Below are 18,456 nucleotides of genomic sequence, written 5' to 3'. Positions count from 1 at the left end.
ACTAAATAAAAATTACATTAAATTAACAAAAATATTAAATTTATTAATAAATATAAAAAAATATAGTATAATTAAGAGAATCACTACAAAAAATTTTAAATAAACATGTGTTGTTATATTTTATTTTTTTTATTCTTATTTTAATTAATTCATTAACTATTATTTTCTACATTATTAAAATCTATTTAAATGCACATAATAATAATAATAATAATAATAATAATAATAATAATAATAATAATAATAATAATAATAATAATAATAATTTATTGTATTGAAAAATTTATAACACAAGTGGCACAAATGCCTTTTCATTCATTTGTTTGGCAAATGAAAGGGTAAAATTGATTTTGCACCATTTTGCACCAAATGGTGCAAAGTTTGGTACTACATTAAAGACATTTTACACTAAATTTTGGTGCATTTTGGTGTCTCATTGGAGATGCTCTTAACATTTTATTGTGCTCCATAGCGATTACACCATAATGAACAATCTCTGATCCACACCATCATTTTTTAATTGTGTTGTAGGAAGCAATGAGAAACAAATAGCTAATATGCAATTTAATACATAAACGAACAACTAATTTGCATGTTGATATTTTGTTGTCGGGCTTCAGTTCATTACTCTCCGTGTCCAAGTATCCCATAATCGTCTTTATGTGAAATACTGGCGTGCAATTTTTTTTTTTTTTTTGCCTCATTTGTATTTCATCCAGAATTTTGTATGACAATCAAATTTTCGTCACTTATCTACCTTTTTGAACGTGACAATTAAACTTAAGGTTTCGGATTAGACCCAGAAATTGTCACACTTTTAGAGTCGTGTGAGATGAGCATGTTCCAGCATCAAGTAAATTTATGAGTACGCACGATGAAATTAAAGATTTGAAGTTATCCTCAATCTCGATGATAGAATAAATTTTCATATAAACTTCAAGTATATTGTTTGTGCACTGCCATTCGAACCTACCTTTCCAAGAATTTTATAATTCTGCTGACGCATAGAAGATTGATTATAAGATTGCAACGAAAATCGGGGGACAAAATCACAACTTTGAGCAAAGATTGAGTCTTTAATTTGCAATTTACCATTTTCATAAGAAAGCAACAGGGTTAGTTTCTCACCAACGAATGCACATGTAATCTTAAGAAGTATTTTTCAACATCAATTACAAAAAATGGGCCCCCACTGTATGGTTTATCATTCTTTTAATTAAAAAATTAATAATTTATTTATCTCATATAAAATGGAGTTAAACTATTGATTAGCAAATTATTTACTTCATCCCTTTAACAAGGGGTGTCAACGAGCACCAAGGCCCAAGCTGTCCTACGCAGACGAAGCTATACCACTTTACATATCTAAAAGTAGCACATATTACCACATATCAAAAGAAAAATTAGAGAATTTTTATCCTGCTAAATCTACAACATATTCATACTTTAGAGTTTTCTAGAAACAGTTTCCAAAGAAGTGTTCTACATGAGATCCAAATAATAATAATAAAAAGAAAGAAAAAAAAGGGAAAAAATTCCATAAGAAAGAGAAAGTGGAACTAGTACTTCCATTAATGTAACTGAAACCATGTCCATCAAAGAGGAGAAAAGCAGATAATAGATTCATTTTTAGTACCCATACACAAATGTGAAAGCCGCGAGCTTAAACATGCAAGTTATATAAGAAGACTACTCAAACACTGCCCTTAATGGGTTCACTGGATGCATCTTTATCGCCTGATTCTTCAAAATAATCCTCCCGGGCATTGTCAGCCAACATCAGCGCAACCAACCAGAAAAGGGCAGAATCAAGTGATAGAAAGGCACCTCCACCTAGAAGTCCAGTCTTAGCCGTAGGACATTGAGTTTCAAGATTGTGGTGAATATTGCGAGCATGGTGAAACTGCTCTGTGATTGTTGGCCATAACAACATTGTTGCAGCTAATCCAGTCACGCCCCTTCAAACATGAGCAAAGAAAAAAAAAAGGAAATATCAAATGCGTGAACAGCAGAAAGTGAGCATCAAGGAGATAAAATTAGATCATGTTTGGCAAAGCTAAAAAAGGTTAAAAATTACTTTTAAGCAACTTTTTGTTTCAAACATAACTTCTAGGAAAAGACTTATTTCGAAAGTAAATCTTACTTTGCTGTTAAAATAAATAATTTATACTCAGACTGTAACCAATATAATCAAATAGTTCACTCACAAGGCAATATTGAAGAAGACAAGGAAGCTAGTGCTTCGGAATAAAGCTGCCTGTGGAACTGACTTCCCTTTGTATGGGTAAAACAGAGAAAAATAACCAAACGCTGTACAGAGGGCAAGGAATCCAACGGACAAGTAGCCCAACACTACAGTGGGATCGGACGGATACTTGCAAATAACAAAGCCCTTTGCAGTTATGACAGTTCCTGAAGCAGGCTGTAAAATCCAAGTAGAGCAGAAAACAAAAGGCAATTGTTGCATTATAGAAAAATACATAATCATCTGAATAAGGTAGTTCAAAAGTTATACAAATTCTGCTCATATCACTTATTACTATCTAATCTATCATTTGCTAAAAATTCTAAGAAAAATACAACATTTTATGCTTTGAAATCTTTTAGATCCAGACCTATATAAAAGAGATTCCTCTAAAGGAATATTTCCAGTTTGTGCTTGTGTTGAGGTGCACCCCACAAAAAAACTAGAGATTTAGTATAGTTACAGACACATATGATGCATAATGACAAGTACTTGGATGACATTTAAACACGAAAATGTGAAACATAGGTTACATATTGGTATAGTTCAAGTAGATTAAGAAACAGAAAAGAGGTTGCAAACAAATATGCAATTGGCAATTCAACGGAAAGACAAAATTCTAATTTCAATGCTTCCACATTTTGTTCATTCCACCTTTATTACTCAAGAGGATTGTCGAATATAATGGAAATATCAGTCTCTTTGCTGCTAACTATAAAAACAAAATAAGTTCAACTTATTATTGTCCAAGAATGTCATCATAGAATGGGAATCTTCATGAGACATATTATATGCACAAATGTAATCATGTCATACTCCTTGCATCTAAATCTAGTATAACAAAAGAAAATATAGTAATGGAGCTAAAAAGGAAAATGCTAAAGGCAACCTAGAGTTCCAAAATTCGGTGCATTTACATTCGATCAATTAACCAAAATTATAAACAAACAAAAAAAGAAAAAAAGAAAAAAGAAAAATCAACCTTCTTGTTTTCAGCAATGACTCCAGCTATGAATGACAGAATACCAAAGGTTGCCACAATCAGAGACATCTGTTTCATACTAAACGCCATTGCTTCTTCAACTATAGAAATCTACCTGCATCAATTTTAACAATAAAGATCAGAAAATCCAAATTAAAAATTGACCCATTTATTATGTGAAATTAAATCCAGTAAATTACAAAATTGAAGGAAAGGACTTATTTGAAATCAATTACACCCTTCACAGAAAAACAAGAACTACATAATGATTAACATTCTACAGTAAAATGCTAAAAAAAAAAAAAGTTTCAGGAAAAAGAAGAATACGACATAAAAGCATATGTTTATATACCTTGGGATCCCAAAAGAATCGATGAAGGATGAATTTCAGATCTCTATATGTACGTGTATGTATATATATATTTTCAACACAGAAGAAAGAGCTGTGGAAAAAGAAAATAAGGGACTCCTATACCTGGTAATTATTTGAGAATTTGTATTCTAGTGGAATTCTAATTAAAACTACTTTTCCTATTGGCGAGGGATAAGCTGCATTAGGTGACACAGGCATGTGTACGCACGTGGAGATAGACTATTGGTAGATTAAGTGACAACGGGCCGGGTCATGCGGGACCCGGAGAGTTTTTACGAGCGAATCTGAACTGATCAAGAGATTTCGGAGGGAATAGTGTACGCCGGTTGACCCGGCCATTTTTTCGAAGAAGCCTTTGACCAATTAATAAAAAAAAATATTTAAAATCTTGAAAACTAAGGAAAAATAAAAAAAAAGTCTAAACTTATCCTTACCATTTCAAGAAGAGAGTAAGGAAAGAGGAAAATTACTGCAGCACCGTCAATCCAGTCACCGATAAAAAAGGAAAAACAAGCAACCCAATTGGCCATTTTTCTCTGAAGAAGGTCGGCTTTTGATTTGGTAAAAAAGCATGTTTTTATGTTGATTTTTGAAAAAAAAAAACATGATTTATGTACATGTGTTGAGAAATTCTTGTGTATAAGGTTTAAACGTGAAATTTGGGTAAGGATAATAATTTGGGAGGAGGAAAATGGAGTGAAAATCGTTGATAATGAAAATTTTCAGCAATCTCCACGAACGAGACGCTTGGCACGGACGGCCCAGTCAACTGGGCCATCGGGGCGCCACGCCGCCAGTGATGGGACAGCACAGACAATTTTTTTTAATTATGTATTTATTTATTCCCTTTAATTATTGAAGTTAATTATTTACTTTAATTGTTTATATTGTGTTGTCTAATATTTAATTATTTATTTGAATTATTTAATTTTAATGTATATTATATATTTAAAATTATTTCTTTGAAATGTTTAATATAAATGTTTTATTATTTATCTAAATATTTATTATTTGCTAATTTAGTTTAATTACTTATTTTATGTTAAGTAATAGTAAAATAATTAAAAAAATAATTAAATATTAAATAAGTAATATACATAACGAATTTAAATAAATATTTAAACATTTCTAAAATAATAAAAATAAGAATTAAATTAGAAAATTAAAATAACAATTAAATTAGTTTTTTGCAAAGCAATTAAAATAAATTTTTAAATATTAAATAAGCAACATAATTGTATTTAAACATTGATTAAAAATAAATAATTAAATTAAGTGTCAGTACAATAATTAAAAGCAATAAAAATATTAAAATAAACGATCAAAACAAGTGTTAGTAAAATAATTAAATATTAAATAAATAATATAAATAAATAATTTTAAAAAATATTTAAACATTTGTAAAATAATAAAAATAAGCAATTAAATTAGAACATTAAAATATCAATCAAATTAATTTTTTACAATGCAATTAAAATAAATTTTTAAACATTAAATAAGCAATATGCATAAAAAATTAAAATAAGTATTTAAACATTAATTAAAAATAAATAATTAAATTAAGTGTTAGTAAAATAATTAAAATAAGCAATGAAAATATTAAAATAAACGATTGAAATAAGTGTTAGTAAAATAATTAAAATAATTAATTAAATTTTAAATAAGTAATATACATAAAGAATTTAAATAAATATTTAAACATTTGTAAAATACTAAAAATAAGCAATTAAATTAGAAAATTAAAATATCAATCAAATTAATTTTTTACAAATCAATTAAAATAAATTTTTAAATATTAAATAAGCAATATGCATAAAGAATTAAAATAAGTATTTAAACGTTAATTAAAAATAATTAAATTAAGTGTTAGTAAAATAATTAAAATAAGCAGTGAAAATATTAAAATAAACGATCAAAATAAGTGTTAGTAAAATAATTAAAATAAATAATTAAATATTAAACAAGTAATATACATAAAGAATTTAAATAAATATTTAAACTTTTGTAAAATAATAAAAATAAGCAATTAAATTAGGAAATTAAAATATCAATCAAATTAATTTTTTGCAAAGTAATTAAAATAAATTTTTAAATATCAAATAAGAAATATGCATAAAGAATTAAAATAAGTATTTAAACATTAATTAAAAATAAAAAATTAAATAAAGTGTTAGTAAAATAATTAAAATAAGCAATTAAAATATTAAAATAAACAATCAAAATAAGTGTTAGTAAAATAATTAAATATTAAATAAGTAATATACATAAAGAATTTAAATAAATATTTAAACATTTGTAAAATAATAAAAATAAGCAACTAAATTAGGAAATTAAAATATCAATCAAATTATTTTTTTGGAAAGCAATTAAAATAAATTTTTAAATATTAAATAAGCAACATGCATAAAGAATTAAAATAAGTATTTAAACATTAATTAAAAATAAAAAATTAAATTAAGTGTTAGTAAAATAATTAAAATAAACAGTTATATTATTAAAATAAACGATCAAAATAAGTGTCGGTAAAATAATTAAAAGAAATAATTAAATATTAAATAAGTAACATACATAAAAAATCTCAATAAATATTTAAACATTTGTAAAATAATAAAAATAAGTAATTAAATTAGGAAATTAAAATATCAATCAAATTAGCAAATTAAATATACGATAAATAGTAATTTACATTCATTCCTTTATTCCGTTATCGGTTGGTTATTGCATATAGTAACAGTGTGTTAGTTTATTTTTGTTTATCAATTACATATAAACAAAAATTTTGATTTATCAAACATATTTGCACATGGTTCTAATATTTGAAATTTTGCAGGATGGAATATCGTCTGGATGACGCTGTTAGACAGATCCCTGGTAAAGTTACGTCGAATTTTAACTTTACCAGCCTCGCTTTGGTATTTGATTTGCTGGATGACGAGCATGCAGACATATTACGTCGATCATACTTATGGCCATTATTTTCGTTACGTGATGTACAGTGGTCTGGGCAGCTACTCGATGCCCTGCTATGTCGGTTGCTGAAGCCAGTTGACAGAGACGCCCTCTATTTTGATCTTGGGGGCAAGGTAGCGACATTTTCCATATTTGAGTTTGCCCTCGTCACTGGACTGTGATGTACGGACGAAGAATAGGCGATGGCTCGTGTTTCGAGAAACATGAGGTTGTTGAATGAATATTTTCGTAGACAGACGACAGTTACTGGTGTCTGGTGCCTTTAGCTTATTGAACAAGCTTTGGTTCTCTGCCACAAATAAGTAGAAATGAATTTTTTTTCTTTCAATTGTACATATTTTTACATATATTTAAACATTATACATTTCATTCATTCATTTGTAATTACGAAAGAATTATAAAATGTTAATTATTTATGTAATATTTAATTATTTATTTTACAGTTTATGTGTTTATTTATAATGTTTGTGTGTATTGTGGAGAACGCGGTGTGTTTAAAAAATTTTGAATACTACGATTTCAAATAATTAATATAAATAATGTGGGTAACGAATGAAACTAGTGAATGAAATGTTTAAATAAAAAACTAAATCTAATAATTAATATAAATAATATGCATAAATAATTAACGTTAATATTAGAAATAATTACATTGTCAATAATTATTAACAAATGTAAATTTACACATCTGTTACATTGTCATGTAGATGAATCTGACTTGTACAATATCTTCTAGTATGTCATGTTGCACCACACCTATCGCACTTACGAGGCTAGAAAAACTTTTCAGTAGATGATATTCTAGACGTACGTGTACGTTCAGGAGTACGTGGTTCGACTGCTGGTGGCAACAAGTTATTCAGCGGGAGAATGTGATCGGGAACTTCCCACTCAACTTCGTTTGGTACATGAAATATTGTTTCCGCATACACTGCTATCTAATAATCAGTCATGTAATGCGCACTGCATAAGGTGTGTGGTGGAAATCCTCTATGCATAGCCACTGCCATTGCATGTGTACACGGAAAACTCTTCAATTGAAACTGTCTACACGTGCACGTGTTATCATTCAAGTCCACGGTATATCCAAAATTACGTGCACATCTCACGGAGAAGCGAAACTGATTTAGTGGTTCTACATATACCTTTCTCGCTACATCTAGAGTTTTGAAGAGTTTATTTTTCTGAGCCAGAGTTAGCATACTTGTACAACTTTGTGATTCCTCACATCGATCATGAAACCACTGTTGTAACTTATCACGAATGTTCTCAATCATTGCGAGAATTGGTAACTCTCTATCTTTCTTGAATAAAGCGTTAAGCGACTCTGTATTGTTCGACGTCATCATGTTGTATCGACGTCCTGAGAAATGTGATCGTGCCCAATATTCGATCCCCATCTCAGTTAGATACTTCCATGCAGCATGTGATTTTCTGTCTATATCGACCATAAACTTCTCAAAACTCTTCAAAACTGTAAGCCTCTGCAACTCGTCTAAACAACGCAACGATGCCCTTGCCTCGATACCTGGTTTTCAAGTTTTCCTGTATATGGTACATACAATAATCATGATGTGCCTCGGGGAGACTTCGACGATACCATTTATTATTGATTGTCCTCGATTGGTTACGAATGCAAGATTTTCGATATCCCCAATTACTTCCCTCAACTTCGTGAAAAACCAACTCATCGCTAGATTATTTTCTCCGTCAACTATACCGAATGCAAGAGGGTAAATTTGAATATTGACATCTTGACATGTTGTAATAATCAACTTACCTCCGTATCTCGCCTTAAGAGTTGTACCGTCGACTAGGATTAGGGGTCTATTACGTTTTGAAATCCTCGAACGCATTGTTCAAGGGCCATAAAGAAATACTTGAATCAATTATCTTCATCTTTCTCAATAAAAAAATATCGACCCAGTATTAATTCTTCCCATGTTATAGCAATACTTGGCCAATGTAAATAAATAATAATCATGATTTAGATTATCTATTCAATATTAAATGAACAGAAAAATAAACAATTCAATTAAATAATTAATTACATATTAACTAAATAAACAATTGAATTACATAATTACATAAACAATTGAAATAAAATAATTAACAATTAAAATAACAAAGAAATAAACACCTAAACAATGAAATACCTAGCCAATTTAGCATAACTCTTCTTGGTTGAACCCATCAAGTCCTCCAATGCACATTCTTCAGCTTTTCAAGCCTTCTGATAGCTCATAATCACCCCGTACTCTCGCCGAACGTCATTAATAATGTCCGAAGGTCTGTAGATTGTTCGTGGGTCCTAAAATTTGTGCATTATTTATCGACTAATGAACCATGGTCGGGCTTGCCTATGATCATTTCGACGAATATCCACTTCACAAGTATGTTCCCTTACATACTTACGAACTATAAAGAACTAATTCGTGTTCATCTTCGTCCCTCGCAAATGTCAATGGAAACTGTCGTCAACGCAGATAATTGTGTACGTCGACTTGTTTGATTTATTCACTTTAAACTCGAAATTATGCCTTAAAGCAATTTGATGTACAGCTTCTTGTAAATCTTTTTTTTTTATTCAAACAGTTGCTCGACATACACATCTTCATCATCAAGAATCACACGCGAACAATTAGAGGACCGTGTACTCTGTCCAGCATGTGAGCTCCCACCCAACTCATGTCTCCTATGGGATAAAGCAATCAAATATTCGTTTGTAAATGTATTTTCATTCTCTTTGTCTTCAACTGACGATAAAATTATGTGTGTAACAGTGTGATCATGGTGAGTAGCAGAGGTCTTGGGAATAACCACATCGTCTTCACGAACAATCTGAATTGTATCCCAAACATCATTTACATTACGATTCTCTTCATCGGAAACTTCGTGTTTACCCTCGAGGACATTCTTCCTCAATAAAGTTACGCAAATAAGAGTCGACTTTCGGCCTTGGTTCGATTTAATTAGATGCTTCATCTCCACTTCAGAAGTAACTTTCATAGGTGGAATCGGAATAGTTGAATGCTTATGAAATAAAAATCTCAATTTCATTTCGTACTGAGAGGGATCGATGTTAAGCATGTTTTGTTTATTATGGTACATTTTTGTAAACGATGTACTCCTTGTTATAAAAATTGCTTTAGCCACATCTTCTTCACTCGTCCATTTCTATTTTCACTGAGCATTTTCATTCTTTTGAAACTCATCAAAGTAACAAATTGGGACATATGCTGATGTCATATATGCAACAAATTAAAAATATTATAAAATAGATTAAATATAAGGAATTAATATATAATTTTTTAAATTGTTCATTTCATATTTAATTTAATTTTATACTTATAATAATTCATTGATTATTTTAATTGTTTCAAAAATATTTATTTCAATTAACATTAAATATTCATTAATATTTACTTCAATAAACAATATATATTAAATATAAATAAATAAATTATAAAATCTTAAACATCAAAAAAAAATAACAAAATAAATAAAAAAAGGGGGCCGGCTGTTTCCAGCTGGCCCAGTACATCAGGGCCGACTGAAATTTTTTTAACGAAATAATGTTCAAATATTTATTTTACAAACAACTATGAATTTTTTCTAAAATAATATGCATACAAATGATTTTTTCTTTGTTTTTGCTAAAAAAATAATAAATCTATGTTTAATACTGCAATAATTCATCTGCCTAAAGATTCCAACGGTATACTACTTTAACTAAAACGAAATTAAAAATATGTATTTACACTTGCCAATTTCGAGTGCCAACCGTGAGTAATTTCTTTTGTTGAACCTTTGATAATTTTGTGAGATTTCAATGTTCTAGCAGATAGAAGAGGAAATTTCTGTTTAACTGTATTGAAGAAACTGATAAGCAAAATTGATTTCGAAATTTACGTGGGGAAGTGATTGAATTTATTTATACTTTTAAGGGTATTATTGTCTTTCAAAGAATTGAATTTATTTATACTTTTAAGGATATTATTGTCTTTCAAAGAATTAACATGTTTTTGTAATTATGGAATATAATAATGGCGCAATTATTTTTTTCAACACCAGAGCCCAATGTGGTGAATGAAAAAAATTGGTCAAAGTGCAAAACTTGTTCTTTGACTCAGCCAATTTGAAAAGTACCCCGAGATTTTGAGAGTAGCCAGTTTGGGTGAACTGTGAACATCAAGTGTGGGCCTGATTTGCGTTTTGACGTTCTTGTACTCACCGATCCAACAAGTGGAAATTACATAAAACTTACTTTTAAGTATTCCATTTTCATAATTCCTATGCTAAGTTTACTATTTCACAAATCAGATATTAATTTAATTATTATAAATCAATATTTTTAATATCAATCGTAATATTATAAATTAATTTATATACACACCTACCCTATCTACCTACCCCGTTCAAACCCTAAAATCATATTTTCTCTGGTCTCCTCTTCATTCTGTCAACCACTTGACTCTCAACCCTTAGATCACCGTCGCTGTCGGATGCTGCTCCAGCAACCTCAACTAATGTGAGCTTCGTTGTCGCGACAACGAGTCACAGTGCAGCGATGTGAAGCAGCATCGTCGCTACTGCGAAGCTCGTTGCATGACGATGTGACGTTACAAACCGACTTCGCCCCTATCATTGCTATCATTCGGTGGTGCTATAGGTGGTTGGTGCAGTTCGATGGTGATGGCGGCGATGTGAACGTTGCCGATCGACTTTTGGGGATTTTTTTTAATTTTTGATTCGATCTATTGGGCGTTGGTGCAGTGGTCGACAATGAGGTTGTGGTCGTTGCTTTGTGTGTGAGATGGCATAGGTGATGTTCGATCAGGTTGTGGTTGCTGCAGATCGAAGCCAAAGAAGATAATGGGTGGTTATGGTTGTTGGTGGCGATGACGGAATGGGACAAACTATGTAGAGGTTGCGATGGTGGCGACGATTCAGTGGTGGGTTGTGTTACAGATGGTGATAGTGGTAGCACAAGCATAGATTTTGGTTCTAGCATGTTAGAGTCGCAATGTGGCGATGGTTTGTAGGTAGTTGGGCAATTTTTTTCGAAATTTTTTTTTGGGTGACGATTTTGTTGGTGTTTGGATGACAATTGCGGTTTTGTGAGAATTGATGGCGGTAATGGTGATGGTTGTGGTGGTCGTGGCGGTGGTCTTGGGCGGAATGAGATGGGGTTGGATGCTTGTGACCAATTATTTGATTGATTGTGACTAATAATTGGTTAATTTGTAATATGTGAAAGTTCCAATAAAAAGCGTTTCCATGTGGTAGAACCTTCTTAGGGAATATAAGGTTTCCATGAGACTGATCTTGAGCCCTAAAATTTGTGGTTGTGACTCACAATTGATTAAGTTGTGATCGAAAAATTAATCGTGACCAATTAATCTAATAATTTGCAATAAATAAATGAGTTATGACCAATAAAGTTTTGATTCTGTGATCGATGAATGATCTACAACCTATAAAATTTTTTATACGTAACCGAAAAATAATATGTGACCTATAAAATTTTTAATTTGTGATCGAGAAATAAGTTGTGACTAAAAATTCATCTGTGACTAATTAATTAGATAATTGTGACCAAATTATATAGAATTGGGACATCAATATATTTATTTTGTGAAAAAAAATATGTTTAATAAATTAATTTATAAATAAAATTTTAAAATATCTGATATTTGAAATTTGAAACTTTGTTTCTCAATTTTGAAATGTGTCATACTTAATATCTTATTTATGATTTTTTCTCACCTAACATTGTTTTGAGTTTCGGCCCATATCGGACTTTTTGGGGGTCAAGCTTACATTGTTTTATTCTAATACTTGTTTTTCCTCTCAAGTTTTTGTTGTTAATCGACACTATCAAAATGATAGAAGAACAGATCGTGACCTATAAAACTTTTGAATTGTGACCGTAAAATAATTTGTGAGATATAAAATAATATGTGACTAACTAAATTATTAATTTGTGACCAAACTGTATAGATTTGTAACCTTAATATATTTAATTAATAAAACATATAATTAATTAATTAAATCATAAATAAATTTTAATAAATACCTGATTTTTGAAATTTAAAAACTTTGATCTTATTTTTGAAACGAGTGATACTTAACCTCTTAGTTATGGATTTTTCTCTTGTTTTATTCTATTATTTGTTTTTTCTCTTAAGTTTTTGTTGTTAATCGACACTATTAAGATGGTCAAATAATTTTACACTTAAATCTATAATTTTTTCCTATTTTTCATTCGCAATTGCTTATTTCATTATATAGATACGGATGCTTCACGTTCCGATCATTTCCGTGCAGACAACAGATGGATTGTTCACTATGAAATTGCATTGATGTAGTTGGAGTCGAAGATTGAGATTGGTAACTCGTGTAAGCAAATTGGAGACCTTATCGGCCTTCACAAGAAAATGGGAGATATTTCGTCGATTGGATTTGGCAAACACTGCGTCGACTTCTCCATAGTGATTTCCTTATCTCCTTCCCACTCCAAAAATATTGTTACCTTCCCGAATCATTAGGTTTCCCTTTAAGTTTTCCTCTTAAATCAGACAAGAAGTTGTGAATTGTCCATGAGTTGACTTGAAAAAAGATTTGTATCAGTTAAAATGTACCTTAATGAACCAAATAATCCATGTTTTCTTGAATATTACACATCGAATCTCTGCCATTATACTTATTTTTGAATTTGAAATGAGAGGGCACATCTAAAGCTGGACATCTGTCGAATGGTCCTTAACAGTTTACACTTCAATCTAAACTTTCTTCGAAGTAGTATTCGCGCACATTACTAGCAAGCATCAGAGACACCAGCCAGAAAAGGGCTGCGCTGAGTGACAAGAGTGCACCACCACCGAATAGACCAGTCTTAGCAGTTGGACCATCGTAATCAAGATTGGAATGGATATTGTTTTGTGTGGTGAAGTTGTTCTGTGATTGTAGGCCATAATAGGAATGTTGCAGCCAAACCTGCTGTAGCCCTGTGTGTTTACCAGTAAAAAAATTATGTTATCTAAATGGAAGACATAGAGAATAACATGCTGATTCATTGTTGTTGACTATGGCTGAATATTTCAATTACTCACGTAAAACACAGAGAAACGTCCTCAACAAAAGTGTCGACCCAAAAAATGGAGAAACTGAAAGAAAGTTGCTTACAATGCAACATTGAAGAATGAAGAGCACCAGCAGATGGAGAAGAATTCAGCTTGCGGGATAGATTTCTCTTTGTATGGATAAAACAAAGAGTAATATCCAGCAACTGTGGAGGCTGCAAGAAATGCAAATGAAATATATCCCAAAACAATTGATGGATCATTCGGATATTTACAGATGAGTACTCCTCTCCCAGTAATTGCTTCCCCAGCTGGAGGCTGCAGACCCCAAAAAATGAAATTCTTGAGAATATTAGGGAGAATCACCACGATTGTTAAGACTTGGGACTCAAATTGCTTGTTTAAATTTAATGGGCTTTGATACCATGTTAAGACTTGGAGTTTCATCTTAAAAAGTCAATCTTATTAAAAAAAATATATTGGTCTATGTTTTCATCATTATTGATGTGTGATTTTGTTCCTTAACAACAACCCTAATTTAATTCCACAACACAAAGTTGAGACTCTAATTTATATCAATCGTAATAATTGGTATCAGAACAGAAAACCTTATGAGGCAACCTAGGGAGGACTACTAGATTGGTTCCTCGAAGCTATTCAAATGGAAATATGGCCCTTGTACATGTCGATTTTAAAAGGACAAGTACATTGTAACGACTCCCACTTCATCCCACACGACCAAGTTAACTCGTGAATTTATAAACACTTGGGCATTCCCACATTACATGCCAGTTTTTTAATGCTGAATTCTTTCCATATGATTGTATTGTCATTTTATGCTCAAATAACTTAAACTTAATTTATGATGTTCTCTCTTTCTCGTTTCTTATATAACCGTTAAGGCTGGTTGTTTTTTTTTTTTTTTTTTAAAATTTAAAAAAGAGAGTATATTTGTCATTTTACAGTTTTTAATTGAGAAAATGAATGAAAATAATGATTTTTGCAATGATATATAAAAATAATTGCACAATAATAATGAAAAGCAAGGACGTTTTGTACTAATTACCATTTTAATAATTTATTTGGACTCATTTGCACTTTTTAAAAAAGTTTGGAAGTATGATTGCAATTTATTCTTGTGCTTTTCTTTTCTTTTTTATTGTTATATTTAAATAGGAGGTATATTTGTCATTTTACACGAGAAATTTGATGAAATGGATGATTTCAGTAATAAAATATGAAAGTAAGGGTAAAAGTGTCAAAAAAAGAAATGTATGGACGTTTGTTACAATAATATTGAAAGGTAAAGATGTTTTGTGCTAATTACCCTTTCATATATAAGATATTATGTTTGTATATTTCATTTGTTTGCAAGTAATACATTTATCTATTAAATGGAACGAGTTGAGAGTTTGGGAACAAGATAGCTGGGACCCAAAGAGAAAGAAAAAAGAAAAAAAGAAAAAAAAACCCTTAAATTTGAGGGCTACAAAACTCAAATAATTAAAAGCCAAATAAATTACTATAATTGTTAAAATTTAGAATTATGCTGAGTATACGCTCCGCTTGACAGCTCACTCATATGAGTGGGTCACACGATTAAAATAATCACGGGCTCGCTCGTGTGATGTGAGTGGCTGTCAAAGACGATGTCAAAAAAATTGTAAGTGTAGCATTATTGTAAAACTTAAAGCATTCGAAATCTAAGTTACAACAGTACTACTGTCGTATCCTTTTCACGCAATGACCAATTTCAAGATGAATAATACTCAACTCATTTAAAGAGTTGGAAATGCTATCGTAAGGTTATTACTCTTCACATAAATATTTGGGTTGTAACTATTTTCTTATTTTTGCTTACTTTTTAGTGAGCAAAAAACAATAAAATAAGCTTCAACTATAGCAAAATTGATCCTACTGGTAATTAATTAATAATAATACCAATATAAGAGTTACGCATTTGAATTAAATAATAATAAATTCACTATTATCTCAAGAGTTCACTTGGGCTGTAAATTAAATTATGGAGATTAGTATAACGAAATTAAACCTCTTTTAAGTTTTAACCATTTATTCAAAATAAAATCATAGAATCCCATGAAATCAGTAAAACCCAACCAATTAATGTGCATGATAAAATACTAATTTTATTTTTAATAATATAAAATCTCAATATTTAATGTAGTCCAGCCCTATTTTCTAAAAGCTCATTTTTCTTTAAACTCGTTTTCAATCATCCATTCTCCGAATAAAATAATTTTATACGTAAAATCAAAACTGTTCTTTATCTTTTAACCACATATTTTTCAAAAAATCACTATTACAAAAAGAATTTTCACAACAATATGGTGCTCAATTCGAACTTAATACACACATGAAATAATAATATGTACACGCACGCACAATCAGTTCACTTATATAAATTTCCAAGGTGCGGTTTAGTTCCTTTTTCTTGCACTTTCATTCAGTGGCCTTCCACTTGCGTCCAATTGACTCTCAACATTCTTCCATAATCAATATGAGGTCTGAATCAACTCTTAAATATTTGCACTTTGGTCTCTGAACTTTGGAATTTTTCCTTTTTTGCTCCTTTTCTTCAATTTCCTCCAACTCCTGTTCCAAGTATCAAGTTTCTCCTAACAAATAAAATACACACAAGATTAGATTATAGTTTATAAAAAGTACAAAAATTATCTTCATTTATTACGGACCAAAAAAATTGGAAATTTCTCTTATTTAGTTCGTCCATTACTGTCGCATACCACATTGAATAAAAAATAGTAAGTAGCATCTAAAGTGTACAAGATTGATTTTAGCATACCATAAACATATTAAATGAAAAATATTAAAATACCACTTTGTTGGAGATTGAACCAATTAACACAAACACGCAACGGAATATAATATCACAATCCTCTATTATGCAGAATTAATGATGGCAGTAAAATAACACCAGCTTCAACTCACACACACTGGCAGAAATGTAAAGATAAGAACACCGATAATTGTTCACTAGGGAAACCCTAACGTGAAGGTAAAACCCCGGGACCTAGTCCAGTAAAGCTTTTCACCATAAAATAATGGGATACACAATTAACCATCTCCAGAACACAATCTAGAGGCTACCAATACATCAAGAATACATGTAGTTCTTGGATATCAACAACAAAATCATGTTTTAGTGACCATGGCCGATACAAGCCGTGCCAAATGGCTCGAACTGGCCTTTGATTAAAAACTTCACAATACATGAAACTGCCATCCTTCTACATAAAATACAGAAAAAGCGAAAAAATTAGAAAAAAAAATAATAATAACAAAAGAATAAGAAGAAAAGGTAGAGTTTCAAGAAGGGACAATGCAATATTGTAGATAGGTCAAAACTCGTGTACTCAATCATAAAAAGATGTGGTAGGAAACATTTTACGCTTATCTCAATTACGTGACGATATGAAGGAATTAAGGAAGTTGTCTTCCTTTTCACGTATATCAACATATATGGTACATCATCCTTAATATTAAGAACCACAAAATTGGAAACTCACTTTAGCCAATTTTGATTCGCTAGTGATCCTTGTGCTTAGATTTAGACAAAAGAATACAAAAGCAATGAATTTAAATGAGTAGACGCTGTGATCTAGACCAAACTATCTGATCCAATTCAGTGTGCCAAACATACTGCAATGTGCATTAACAGAACAAATTATACTCCTCCATTAGTTTATGATATCTCTTTATCTGATTATACACACATAATCTCACAGGACTCTCCATTGGTTTTATTACTTCGCATAAATATATTTTAGTGAAAATTCAAGTCGAGATCCTCTCCAAAGTTTAGTTTAATCATTTGTTTATAGAAAAATGATCATATTGAATTAAATAACTTACTAAAATTTCAAACTTTTCAAATAAATGACCAAAATCAAAAGTGATCTTGTGACACATTTTTATGTGAGTTTGAAATTTTTGATATATGCATGTCCAGGGCCAAATGTGAGAGCGTGCAAAATTATAATGGCACAATATATATCTAATATTTGTTTGTTACGGATTAAAAGTCAATTAAAATTAATTTTTTAACCGTTATTTCATTATTCCAACCGTCATTTTTCAATTCTTCTTTCACAGATAAAATCCACTTTATCTTTGACGATCAAACAATCAATTATCAAAATTCTTACCAAACAAACTCCTAATGTGTTATATACATAATTATAATTTTTGTTAATTTAGAGAATTTAATTTTACAAGGAATTTTTTATTAGTTAAGTTAAAAAGCACAAAATTTAGGAGGAAAAAAGGACTACCAGCTCAAAATATTAAAACCAATACATAAGCGAAAGGAAAATTTTTGACATATAAACGAAAAAACAAGTATAAGTTGAAAAATAATGTCATAACTTTTGTCCCCCTTTTTTTTGTTGAAAATTACTGTATACATAACTTCCCTATTATTATCAACCACCATTACCAAAAACTGCGGCTTCAAAGACGAAATTTTCCGTCGCTTAAGCTTTAAATTCCGTCATTAATGACTTTCACAAACAGAATAAATTAGTCAGAAAATTCGTTGACAATTCCCCCACCGCTAATTAACGACGAATTACTAGGCCGTAGGTGATTTAGCAACGAAAAAAACCGTCGCTGATTTAGCGACATCTATTTCGTCATTGTTTTAGCGACAAAATTACCTACAAATTATATCCGTTGATGATTACCAAAAGATTTCCATCGCTATTTCCGTCACTAATTTGAATTAAAATATTAAAAAAATATATATATATGATTTTATTTTAAT

The 18,456-nt window shown here is 30.3% G+C and overlaps 1 protein-coding gene and 1 pseudogene across 2 annotated transcripts; both read right to left on the bottom strand.

Moving 5' to 3' along the window:
* Window positions 1–1,543: 1,543 nt before the first annotated feature.
* Window positions 1,544–3,723, bottom strand: LOC111380746. Of its 2 annotated transcripts, none has more exons than XM_023004379.1 (4): window positions 3,580–3,723; window positions 3,228–3,342; window positions 2,208–2,422; window positions 1,544–1,958 (listed from the first exon to the last, which is right to left on the bottom strand). In XM_023004379.1, the coding sequence occupies exons 2-4, from the start codon at window positions 3,315–3,317 to the stop codon at window positions 1,694–1,696; spliced, it is 570 nt and encodes a 189-aa protein (XP_022860147.1). In that variant the 5' UTR covers window positions 3,318–3,342; window positions 3,580–3,723; the 3' UTR covers window positions 1,544–1,693. The 2 variants fall into 2 exon arrangements, with proteins under 2 accessions (XP_022860147.1, XP_022860148.1); XM_023004380.1 differs by having other exon boundaries at window positions 3,228–3,338.
* A 9,378-nt stretch (window positions 3,724–13,101) lies between these two features.
* On the bottom strand, window positions 13,102–17,429 carry LOC111380741 (annotated as a pseudogene).
* Between the last annotated feature and the right edge of the window lie 1,027 nt (window positions 17,430–18,456).

The sequence above is a fragment of the Olea europaea genome, unplaced genomic scaffold, assembly GCF_002742605.1.
Source record: "Olea europaea var. sylvestris unplaced genomic scaffold, O_europaea_v1 scaffold2203, whole genome shotgun sequence".
In the NCBI taxonomy this organism is placed as follows: domain Eukaryota; kingdom Viridiplantae; phylum Streptophyta; class Magnoliopsida; order Lamiales; family Oleaceae; genus Olea; species Olea europaea.
Note: the sequence above shows the minus strand (reverse complement) of the source record. Positions and strands in the feature narration are given on the sequence as shown.